The sequence below is a fragment of the Fusarium falciforme genome, chromosome 1, assembly GCF_026873545.1.
Source record: "Fusarium falciforme chromosome 1, complete sequence".
Lineage (NCBI taxonomy): Eukaryota > Fungi > Ascomycota > Sordariomycetes > Hypocreales > Nectriaceae > Fusarium > Fusarium falciforme.
Window position 1 is genome coordinate 4,095,591 of NC_070544.1, and position 12,089 is coordinate 4,107,679.

Consider the following 12,089-nt stretch of genomic DNA (forward strand, 5'->3'; position numbering starts at 1 on the left):
ATTTCCGTGTGATATTGATGACGGGCTTTTTTTGATGCTGTGACCGTAATATCACTCTGCCTTGAGACTTCAATTGAGCCCCTGTGACATGTCACCAGCTCGTAATGCCATTATGATTAATCACTGTAATATCTCGCCACTTGTCAAATTGCAACTGAAGAGGAGGTTGGTGAGTTGCTTGTTGGGAGGTAATTTCCTGGCTTGGCGTGGATGTAACTCCACGGCTATCGTAAGACTTGAGTGTTTTTCATCCCAAACTCGGTTGGCTTCACTGAAAAACGTCTCGAATAATCGACCAATGGCTTCCGTTAGTGTCGAATCGGCTACTGTATAAACCAATGACAGAGTTGTGCATTCCGGTTTGGGCGAGGAGGCTGGATATGGTTGAAACTCTCATATCGACCGAGATGCAGGGTAGACAACGACATCACGAACACTGGTCCTCCCTCATACTCTTGTTCAAAGTAGCTAGTTATAGTAATTTTGTCACTTTTGGCATGCAAAGACGTACAATTAAAATATCTCCTCTGCGCAAATTCGATCCAGTGCCTACTGGCATGCTATGTAACTTCAAAGGGGGTGTGTTCACTTACATCAGTGCTTAGGAGTTGATTGTTGTGAATTCAACCATCTCATCAAAATACCCTCACCGCAAGTGCGGTACAGCCACCAATTAGACAAAACACAATAACCGGGAATAACACTATCACTGGCGGTTGTCGCCAAATGACGGTCACTGAGCAAACCCAAACCCAACTTGGGTGTTGTGTACTCAAAGCTTGACTAGAGCTGGTGCTTTATTGTCTAGCAAGAGTCAACGTGGGCCAATAGATTCAAACACAACACGCATGATAAGCTCGAGGTGCCTACCATAGACCCGTCCGGGCCATATACTTTCCGCCACTTTCATCCACGGCATACACTTAGAGTGCCCTTCACTGGTACTGGTGGACTTGGCTGAACAATACAACGCACCCCAAAATGGACCAAATTGGAAGGTATTCCCGGTATGAAATGCCACAATCAAGGCAAGTGACCGAGAAATCTGGTCTCATCGGGTCCATGAGCTTTGCTCTGTAATGAAGATGTCATTCGTGCCGCCATTAACCGGTCCCCAACAGCTCGAGTCACTCCCCGAGGAAGGTAAAGAGACAATAGAGACGAGTAAAGGAGAGACTGCAAACGTCATAATGAAAACCCAGATTCGATCTCGACAACGAGTTTTGTGAGTGACTTGAGCTCGGATTCATGTGGTAGACTGGCGAATGGGAGTGGAACTGGGGTCAAAGAAGTAACCTGTATCAATTTCCAATCCACTACACGGATTCTATCTGCAGTTATACATATTCCACACAGATGGCACTGGAGTTCGATGTTCGCACTGGGACCATGTCCCGTACTTAACCCAGCACCTGCTCGGCCATGGACACTGGATGGCAACGATGTTAGCCACGGAGCCGGAGCGGAGCCGATATTACATAACAATGACTTACCACTGCTTCCAGTGTTGTCAGGCTCAACATGCGCCTCCTTGACCTTGCCGTCCTCAACCTTGAGAGCATAGCGTTTACCTCGCATACCTCCGAAAATGGCGTACGCATCAAAGCCAAGATCCAGAGCCTTGGTGAACTCCCCAGTAGGGTCACCGAGGAATCGGATCTGTGGAATGAGTTAACTCAAAAAACACATGCCCGTGGCAATATTCATTTACTCACTCCGGTCTGCTTGGCGGGATCCAGCTGCTCGCTCCAGGCCTTCATACTGCGGGATGAAGTCAGCATTGGGCACGCAACGAGGCCGAAAGATAATTTGAGCCAGGAAACTCACACGAAGGGGTCGTTGACAGACACGACAAAGACTTGGCCGGCCTCCTTGAGCTTGGGGTGGTTCATGTATGAGGGCACATGTTTGCTGGAGCAGGTGCCGGAGAAGGCGGCGGGGACGCCGACGATGTAGCCGTTGCCCGACTTGAACTCCTCGGCGAGGTTGACCTTGTTTCCGGGCGAGTCTTCGACCAGGACGTCGAGGTCGGGGATCTCCTGGCCGACGCGGACCATAGCTCGAGGGGTCGAGTGGAAGCTGCGTGCGACGGTGGCGGGCCTGGCGAGGGCGGCGCGGCGGAAAGAAGCTCGGAAGGCCATTTTGCGAGGGTCAATTGAAGCTGCTCTGGGGATACGCGATGTTCCTGGCGGGTGTCGGGTTGCCAATCGTGTCTGAGGGTTGTTTGCGGGGAGGTTGTCGTTGAGGAGCTTGGGGAGCTTGAGACAGCCAGGGCAAGTCCAATGACATCACGGGTTTGGGTTCACGATCCACCACGCTAAGAGATACGTACTCCAACTTCACCCTTCAAGTTTCTTGTCTCACTGTTGGCTCTTGTGTGTTTTTGTCGAGAGTAGGCAAGTAGTGTAGAATATTACGCTGATTTATAACTTGTAATTATTTTCACCATTGGGAGCATGCTTCAGCTTGACTTGGTTGTGACCATACACTTGTTCTCTGCATCGGGAAGTGAACTGCAAGTGAACTCGGGAAGCATCTTCTTGAACCCATTGTTAGAACCGCTATCGAAGTAATAAGACGATTATAGTCTGTACATAATGAAATCCAAGCTGGTTGATGAATGGAGTGAGTCTTCCTGATCTTCTGATAGACAGTTTTTCATCGAATGGGATCCAGGGCCTTGTGATGCTCCTGCCGGGTGTTGGCACCTGCCGAAGCAATGCCCGCCAGGCAGAACAATCTAGAGCTTTATCCGTTTGCCTGTTGGGGAAAACAAACGCCCAAATTCACCTAATTCGGCTCATTCACACTCTTCAATAGCCCTCAATAACCCTCAATAGATAAAAATGTACTGACGTGCGCTCCTGCCCTCGACAATTCTCCGCCTTCACACAAACAACTCACCCAACGAGCAACACTTCCCTTCCATCTCCTCGGCCTTTCGCCCACAACTTCCTCCTCCAAGCCAGGAATACTTCGCGACATACACTGCACCTACACTGCCACTACGGCACAAGAAACGAGTTCATGTCACTCCCTCGTTGCCGAGGCACCAACTCCTCATCCTAATCGCCAAGCAGCCACTCCTCTCCTCTCCTCGAAGCACTCGTTCAGTATCGACTATGGCTGCTGATAAGGTGGACTATGTGGCCTGGGGACGCTTGCGGGGTTTCTTCGCAACGGAACCGCCCTGGCTCGAGCATATCTACGTTGTGCGTATCGTTGACTTCACTGTTGGTGTTCCCGCAGACGAAGGAGGCACATGTGACGATGGAATTAGCCCTCGACCGGATGAAGAAATCAGAAGCGCCATCTTCATCCAGACCTCCGAGGATGAAAAACTCGGCGGTATCCTCTACGAGACCCATCGCTGGCCAGGCTCCAGCAAATTCAGGCTCAGCGTCACTCAATACGCCAACATGGGGCGCCACACTCACCTGGCCACCGATGCACCCGTCGGTTTCATCTGGAAGAAGGACGCCGAACAGCACCTTCCCGACATTATCAATTCGATCCCAACTCCTGACCCATCCGCCATCTACGCCCCTGGGAGCGTCCCCGATGGCTCAGACCTCCCGCCTCAAGACTCGATTGAATAGGTGACAAGCGTGCTTGAGGCGCTGAGAATCCGGGGCATGCTCATAGAAAGGAAGCCCAAGGACTGGTACATTGACGAATCGGGCGTGTTTCACGAGCGTGGCCGCGCGGAAGCGGGTGTTGGAGAGACCGTCCACGTCGGGACATCTACGTTGCTTGCGCCGCGGACTGGGCAGAACTGAGGGTTGTCTGGGAACTTGAGGGAACGAGATTTGCACATGTGTACACATCATGCGATGGAGGCAATACCTAGAGAAATGCGCTGAACATGATACTCGTCAAGAGTCTTTTCCACCTGGCATGACAACTCCCCGTGTAACTGACCTGATCATCTCGGCAAGAAGCATGGAACACAGCATAATGATATAGAGGTGACGAAACACGTTCTATTAGTAGCAGGTATGCTAAGCATCTAAATACAGAAGCAAAGCGTATATCGCACCATGTGCTATAGTTTCACATGCTAGTTTCAGCGACGCTGAGATCAGCATACGTACGCCCTCCCCTATAGAAACAAGGTAATCAAGCTATTGGCCGAGCAACCCCTGGCCTCTCGCAAGGGGTTGGCGGTGAACATGGGAGACTGAGTAGCATCGATGCGTCAACCTCTGAGGCTCAGCCCCGACTTGACACGGAGGAGTTGATCATTCAAGCAGGTTTAGAACCTGGCACCGGAATCAACCGAGGGCAAGGGTGGCAGGCTACATATACCGGGTGCACCACACTGCGTCGGATGAGCCGGCCGTGATGGACCGGGTGCGTCCCCGTTCAACGGTCTTCGTTTCAGAAACCTGTACTTGTAGATGTTGGCTTAAACGGCTCGTCCGGAACCCCAGATGTTGGGGTTGGCAGGGGCAGAACCTGGAAGTGATGGGGAAACCTAATGCTGGCCGGGCGAAGAATATCAGGAATACTGTCGACTCGACTAGCTCAGTCGACTGGATGTGCAAGGCGCCTCCCTGCAGTCGGAGTCGCGATATCGCGTGTTGCACAGTCGCCGGTCAAGAACTGACATGTATCCCGACAAGGTTGCGCCGCAGACTCGGACGCAATTCTCCCATAGGTCAGACAATATCGAGTCACGCACGCGCAACGCAACGCAACGCAACGCAACGCATGCACGGCAGTTGGACGGTTTTGTTAGACGTCAACCAAAGAAAGAGAGAGAGAGAGAGCGCGCAAGCGCAAAAAGCCGCCGGCACGTGGGAAGTGGACTTGACTCGCATACGTAGGCGGGATTAGCATCCCGGGCTCGAATGCGGGTGAAGCCAGAAGTGACAAGCGCTGAGGCGGGTTGGAAATGACGACTCACGCGGAACATTCTCGTCGACGACGGAGGCTAATATGCCGACGAGGAAATACTACCTAGTTGCGTATGTCCAGAGATAAGGATAAGGGACCAAGGCTCGCTTCTCCTTGATGCACAAGGTGGTTCTCATGGACGCCATCTCGTTATGCATCTGGGCGTTGGGACTAGGACTACTAGTTCAACACCCGCTTTGACATCTGCTTTCTTTTTCCATCGGGCTCTAGATCCGACAGGCTAACCAGCGAGCTGAATACATGCGAGGCGTCTTGTCTTGTCGTGTACTGCACTGCAACTTGACGAGAGGTTGCTGTCGAGTCTCCTCATCCTCCCGTTGGCGGCGGAGTCGGGGTTGCAGGCTCTCCTAATTAAACGAGAGTGGACGTGATATATCAGGCGGGTGACGTCCATTGTCTGTAATGGTTGTGTGGCACGAAGCCGTCTCTGAGCCATGACTTGTTGATTGGCACAATCCGACGCCCAGTTATCCAAGCAATCCAAGCCATCTCGAGGCCAGTCAAGAGCTGGCGTCGTCTAGGCCCTGGATCGGACTAGCCACCTCGAAAGTGCAGCGTAACCACGCCGGGTTTAGGCAAAACGATCATGATCATTTAAAGAAAGACGTTGATCTCTGGATGGAGAGTGGCCGAGTGGCACATGGGCCTTTGACAAGCCTGGTCGTGCGCCGAGGTGGTGATGGCCACTAGCCCGTGATGTATGGATGGATGCGAAAGTGGCTTGACCCGTCTCCCTGGTGGACGAACTGGGCTTTGGCAGGACCTGGGCAACACGACGAGGCTTGAGACGAGAATGTGGGGGTTTGTGTTGCATCTTGTTATGGATGGATGATAGGATATGCTCTTCTGGCGGAGACTTTTGCGTGTGAATGTCACCAACGACCGCTCGCTGGGCATAGGGTCTTTGAGCCTTGAAACGGGCATCTGAAATTATCGGTGCTTATCTTCAACAGCGACCCCAAGTTGATCTTCAGGGCTCGGTTGTATCGCTCCTTGATGGTGTCGTTTTGCCCACTCGGCCGATCGACAAGGCCCTCTTCGCAACTGGAATCGCCGCCCGCACGACAGGGAGCCTGGGAACCCGGGTCCATACATGGCAAGGGGAGGTCGCATGGCAGGCCGGGGGGGACGATGACCTGCCAAGAGGGCACAGCACGGAACAGGGGGACATGGGATCCTAGAGGGAAAGACACAGAGAGTGATGATGGATGATGCGAGACATGCAGCAAGGGGATTGCATCTAGGTAAATGTACCAAGGTTAATAAGGTGCTATTGGCGCTTGGAATGGGTTGACTGACAGCCCGGACATGGAAACAAGGTGTCTCTCTACCTAGTCAAATTGCGGCGCAGAAGACGGGAGCTTGGACTGTTCGTGGAACAGGGCAGGCCCACGGAAGGAAGATCACTTTGTGACCTGGAAGAAATTTTCTCGATAATGGCCTGAAGTAATGTACCGTACCGTAATAATGGAAGTGGATGCTGGGGAGTTTTTGATGGATGGAGCTGATCTGATTTTCAAGACCGTGAGCTCGCTACCCGCATTATGACCTCACTCGGTCACAGCGGTCAGACGGGCCTATAGCACAAGAGATTGGCCATCACGGGAGCAATCTCTGCGGTGAAATTGCAAGAGGACGAGGCAGAGAGAATTGCGCATGCGCGGCGGTTGACGACGACGATACTCGTCCTCAATCGCAGTCAGATCTCGCCGTCACCACCAGCAACAAACCATCCGTCACCAAATCCCCCCTCCTCCGGACAGGACAGGCACCCTTTCACGCGTCTGGGCCGGCTCCAGCCCCTCCATCATCCCACGCACGCGGGCATCCACAGCGACCCGTAACGTGCATAAGCACGGAAGCAGGCACTTTAATACTGGAGCCTGTGCCTGGGCGAGAAAAAAAAACTGGCGACGGTCCAATCTGCCCCTGGCTTCGGTGGACAAGGATTTCGGCTTCCCCCCCCCTCTTTCTCTTCCCCCTCCCTCTCCGTTGCCCCTCAAGTGTCCGTTTCTCCCAGGCACAAAAGACAAAAGAGCTGTTTTGGGTCTGCAGCCCGTCCACCAGTGAGGTCCTGCGGCGACCCTCCAGTAGCTGTCAATGGCCCCCTCCCCTGCGTCGGCCCAGACATCCTCTGTTATGTGCCTGGAACAATAGTGAAAAGCCGTTGCCATGCCATACTATTTCTCATTCGTTTCTGTCAGTCCCCTCAGCTCGGGCATCAAGAAGGCCGCAGCTTTCGAGGCCCGGACGTGAATGCGTGTGAAAGAGAGACGAACGGGCCATGAAGATGACCATGTTCCGCGTCCGGGAAGAGAACCTCCGTTCAAAGTTTTCTCCCCCTTGTCCTTGGTCTTGAGAAACTTGGAACAGAAGCCTCAACAGAGATCATCGTCGTGATCGACCTCTCAAGGCTCTGGCGGTCAGAGGATGATCAATTCCGCTTGTTCATCCTTCAACCACTCTTCATTCTGTCAGAGGCTTTTTTGTACTACCCGAGCCGGACACATTGAGACCAAAGAGAGGAAGAACTCCCTCCTCGCCGTTGACGCCTCCGTTCCACCCGGGAGGTAGATTGAAAGAGGCGATTTCCAGCCGCGGGGCGAATAAACGAGAGACCATTCTTTTGACTTTTATAAACAGAAAAGGTCTCGGATCGGGAACCGGAAGCGAGGAATTGTTTCGAAAGATGTCAATGGCATTGACTGATGGTAGTAGTCGATGCAATGGATGCTATGGATGTTGCTTCAAACGTTAGGTTGGGCTAGGTGATGGGCCGTCTAGGGGATTCTCTGCCCTGTGGGTTCCCGCTGCGAGAGCCCGTCCGCCCGCTCCAACGCTGCAGTGCCTCTGGGCAGACTCCACCTTCCTCAGGTCCAGGGCATGGACGGGCAGGTACAGTAGGTTTCGTCTCTGCCCCTGATCCCAGCCGGGGGCGCCTAGGACAGTCTTGGCCGTCTTTGTCCTTGTCCCTTATTCAACCCCGGCATCCCTGTTGCCGTGAGCGACTCTTGGCTGATGTCTGTTGTTGTAACCCAAGAGACTGCGGAGCGAGAATAGGCGTTGTCCATGCCCGTCTCTGGCCGTCTAGTGATTGTCGTAGCGGATGGTTACAGGACAGTTGGAGCTGGCTGCAACGCTCAAAGGGTCTCGAATGCTTTGCCAAACCTAAGTACCTGGAGCTACCTCGAAGCTGAATGGAAGCCTCCCGTCTATTGGATCGCCCGTCTGTGCAGCCTAAACATCTGGCTTGGCCACGCTCTTGCATTCCCACCACCACCACCTCGGGGACATCATCAGGTACCGATTCTGTACCTTTTTTTTTCTTGCTCTCCTCAGTGTCCGTCCGTCACCCCAACCTGCAACCTGAGAGCATCCATCACATCCATTCCCATCCGTATCGATTCATCCCTCCCTCTTAGTGTTACCCCTGACTCCTGCTTTCTTTGCTCTCTTGTTGTTGTCACCCTTGGCCTTGTTCTGCTTCATGCTCGTGCTTCTTCTTCTGCTTCTTCCAAGCGTCGATCGTTTCCTTCTGTCACCCTCCATCATCCCTTAGACCATCGTCTGTCGTACGTCCTTGGTCACCCTTCTCGTTTCGCTCTCTCTCGATTCCATCCATCCTTCCTTGCTCCCCACACACACAAACCCGCATGACCCTGCAGCTTTGGACGCCCGCTCTCCACCGACCGTCCCACGCGCCGTCTCTCCCTCCTGAAATCCGCGTCTCAGCCGTGCATAAATCTGCCCGATAATACTCCTCAGCCCAGCCTAGGTACCTTGCAGTCCGTGACCTGAGCCGCCGCACGCCAAGTACCTGCCTTGCTCAGGTACCTCTCGCCGCCTCGCCTGTACAATTCCATCACGGCCCCCCCTTACCCTTTTCTACCACCACCACTACCACTACTGCTACCACCAGCACCAACACCACCTACCTCCACCGCTGCCACCTCCACTTTCGTTATCACCATCTGCCCGCCGTCGCTTGTCGTCCTTTTTGCGCTTCCATCCTCCTCGATCGCCTCCTGCGCTCCTTGTGAGAACTCGGGTCTTCGACGTCCGCTGAGCGACACGCAGAGCCGCTCGATTGAGTCGCCGTCACCTGTTGCTATCGCCCCTGCTTGGTCCTTTGCTCTGACCCTGTCTGCCTGCTTCGCCCTCGTCTCGTGTCGACCGCATCCTAGTTGCGCCTGATCCATCGTCATTAGCTTGAAATCGACGCCTGCCACTTTGCTCGAGTACTGTATACACGAAAATCGCTCGACTATTGCTTCTCTCGAATTTGCAACGCTTTTCGCTTCATCGCACCCAAGTCCATTCAGACACGACACCATCGACTTCGCATCGCTCGACAACGCCCTTTACCGTTCTCCGCGTTTCTCATTTCGGCTCGCCGCAACCGAGACATCGACCTCGACCGTCGCCTTTCCAACTGCCTTGGCCGTTGAGACGCCTGAGCTCAACATCGCTGCCGCCATCAGGCGCTGTATGAGGTCAAGAGGCCCGCGAGCCTGATCGCTTTCCCAAGCCGTTGCTCGCCATCAACAACACCATGTCCGTCATGTTGCAGACCCCTTCCCGAGCCTCTACTGCCTCTTCCTCGTCGTTCCAACCTATATCACGCCAAAACACAATGTCTTCCTACGATGGTTCGCGCTCTGCGCGCCAATCCAAGCGCTACTCCATGTCGGCCCTGTACATGTCCATCTCGGCCAACGAAGGAGACCTTCAGATTGAGGATGACCTCGCTAAAGGTAAGCATTACATGCCGTGAAGAATCCCAAGATCAAGGTTAAATGATTAACCACCTTCTCTACAGCCCAAAAAGCACTTCGTGATCTCAAGTCCAAGATCTCATCTCAGTCCAAGAAGAACTTCGTTCTTGAGAAGGATGTGCGATATCTTGATTCGCGGATTGCGCTACTTATTCAGAACCGTATGGCTTTGGAAGAGGTATGACTAGAATGGTCTCGACGAAGAGAGTTGATTCTAACGCTATCTGTAGCAAAATGAAGTCGCGAGCCACCTCGAGGATGCTCTCGAGATGCAGCAAGGTGTCTTTCCTAACGACGACAAGACGCAAAAATACGGCAACCTCTTGTTTCTTCTGCAATCCGAGCCCAGGCACATTGCCCACCTGTGTAGGCTCGTCTCGATGGCGGAGATCGACTCGCTGCTGCAGACTGTCATGTTTACCATCTACGGAAACCAGTATGAAAGCCGCGAAGAGCATCTTCTTCTCACTATGTTCCAGGTACATCTTGTCGATGATTTGAACCATTCAGAGCTCACCTCTTTCCTAGTCTGTCTTGACATACCAATTCGATAACACGCCCGACTACTCCTCCCTCCTTCGCGCTAACACCCCCGTTTCCCGAATGATGACCACCTACACTCGAAGAGGACCCGGTCAGAGTTTCCTCAAGTCCGTGCTTGCTGATAGAATCAATGGCTTGATCGAGCTGAGGGACCTGGACCTGGAAATTAACCCGCTCAAGGTGTATGAGCGCATGATTGAGCAGATCGAGGAGGATACCGGCCAGCTGCCCCCTCATCTCCCCAAGGGAATTACGGGCGAGCAAGCTGCTGAGAACCCTCAGGTCCAGGCTATCATCGAGCCCCGTCTGACGATGCTGACCGAGATTGCTAATGGCTTCTTGACCACCATCATTGAGGGGCTTGAAGAGGCGCCATATGGCATTCGATGGATCTGCAAGCAGATCAGGAGTTTGACCAAGCGCAAATACCCAGATGCTAACGACCAGGTTATTTGCACTTTGATCGGTGGATTCTTCTTCCTGCGCTTCATCAACCCAGCCATCGTCACGCCGAAATCGTATATGCTCATCGATGGAACCCCGGCCGAGCGACCGCGACGAACCCTGACCTACATCGCCAAGATGCTCCAGAACCTCGCAAACAAGCCATCCTACGCCAAGGAGCCGTACATGGCCAAGCTTCAGCCGTTTATCCATCAGAACAAGGACAGGATCAACAAGTTCATGCTCGATCTTTGCGAGGTCCAGGACTTTTACGAGAGCCTCGAGATGGACAATTACGTCGCGCTGTCTAAGAAAGACCTCGAGCTCGAAATTACTCTCAACGAAGTGTACGCCATGCACGGATTGATCGACAAGCACCACGCCGAACTGTGCAAAGACGAAAGCTCGCACCTCGCCATCATCATGTCCGAGCTCGGAACATCACCAGCCCAAGTGCCGCGCAAGGAGAACAGGGTCATCAACCTCCCTCTGTTCAGCAGATGGGAGACGGCCATCGACGACCTGACAGCAGCCCTGGATATCACGCAGGAGGAAGTGTATTTTATGGAAGCCAAGTCCATCTTTGTGCAGGTTATGCGATCGATTCCTTCCACGAGCAGCGTGGCCCGTCGTCCGCTCCGACTCGAGCGCATCGCAGACGCCGCCGCAACAAGCCGCAACGATGCTGTGATGGTTCGGAAGGGTATTCGGGCCATGGAGCTGTTGTCTCAGCTTCAAGAACTGCGCGTCATCGACAAGAGCGACCAATTTGGACTCCTTCGAGATGAAGTTGAACAGGAGCTCCAACACCTGGGCTCTCTCAAGGAGGGTGTGCTTACCGAGACGGCGAAGCTGCAGGAGGTGTACAAGACGATCCGAGACCACAACGTCTACCTCAACGGACAGCTCGAGACCTACAAGAGCTACCTGCATAATGTGCGATCGCAGAGTGAGGGCACAAAGAGAAAGCAGCAGAAGCAGCAGGTCCTTGGTCCTTACAAGTTCACCCATCAGCAACTCGAGAAGGAGGGTGTCATTCAGAAGAGCAATGTTCCCGACAACAGACGGGCTAACATTTACTTCAACTTTACAAGTCCCTTGCCGGGAACCTTTGTTATTTCCTTGCATTACAAGGGTAAGTTTCCTGGTAATTCTGAGCCGAGTAACATGCTAATCCAAGTACAGGCCGCAACAGGGGTTTGCTCGAACTGGACCTCAAGCTGGATGACCTGCTTGAGATGCAAAAGGACAACCAGGACGATCTGGACCTTGAATACGTCCAGTTCAACGTGCCAAAGGTGCTGGCTCTGCTCAACAAGCGCTTCGCTCGAAAGAAGGGCTGGTAGACGATGTATGACAACACACACACGACTCTCAGCCGAACATCCATCTCGACGCATATTGATC

The 12,089-nt window shown here is 53.3% G+C and overlaps 3 protein-coding genes across 3 annotated transcripts; 2 read left to right on the forward strand and 1 right to left on the reverse strand.

The window, feature by feature from the left end:
• Nucleotides 1–1,400: 1,400 nt before the first annotated feature.
• Nucleotides 1,401–2,249, reverse strand: NCS54_00116200 (Thioredoxin domain-containing protein; the record flags this gene model as incomplete). Its single annotated transcript, XM_053146796.1, has 4 exons — nucleotides 1,828–2,249; nucleotides 1,716–1,761; nucleotides 1,494–1,659; nucleotides 1,401–1,429 (listed from the first exon to the last, which is right to left on the reverse strand). Exons 1-4 carry the CDS (start codon nucleotides 2,139–2,141, stop codon nucleotides 1,401–1,403), a joined length of 555 nt encoding a protein of 184 aa, XP_053002771.1. The 5' UTR covers nucleotides 2,142–2,249.
• An 861-nt stretch (nucleotides 2,250–3,110) lies between these two features.
• Nucleotides 3,111–3,599, forward strand: NCS54_00116300 (Hypothetical protein; the record flags this gene model as incomplete). Its single annotated transcript, XM_053146797.1, has 1 exon — nucleotides 3,111–3,599. The coding sequence occupies exon 1, from the start codon at nucleotides 3,123–3,125 to the stop codon at nucleotides 3,597–3,599; it is 477 nt and encodes a 158-aa protein (XP_053002772.1). The 5' UTR covers nucleotides 3,111–3,122.
• A 5,873-nt stretch (nucleotides 3,600–9,472) lies between these two features.
• NCS54_00116400 (Ras-GAP domain-containing protein) lies at nucleotides 9,473–12,028 on the forward strand (the record flags this gene model as incomplete). The annotated part of the gene is made up of 5 exons (XM_053146798.1): nucleotides 9,473–9,674; nucleotides 9,740–9,873; nucleotides 9,926–10,174; nucleotides 10,224–11,817; nucleotides 11,868–12,028. The coding sequence occupies 5 exons, from the start codon at nucleotides 9,473–9,475 to the stop codon at nucleotides 12,026–12,028; spliced, it is 2,340 nt and encodes a 779-aa protein (XP_053002773.1).
• Between the last annotated feature and the right edge of the window lie 61 nt (nucleotides 12,029–12,089).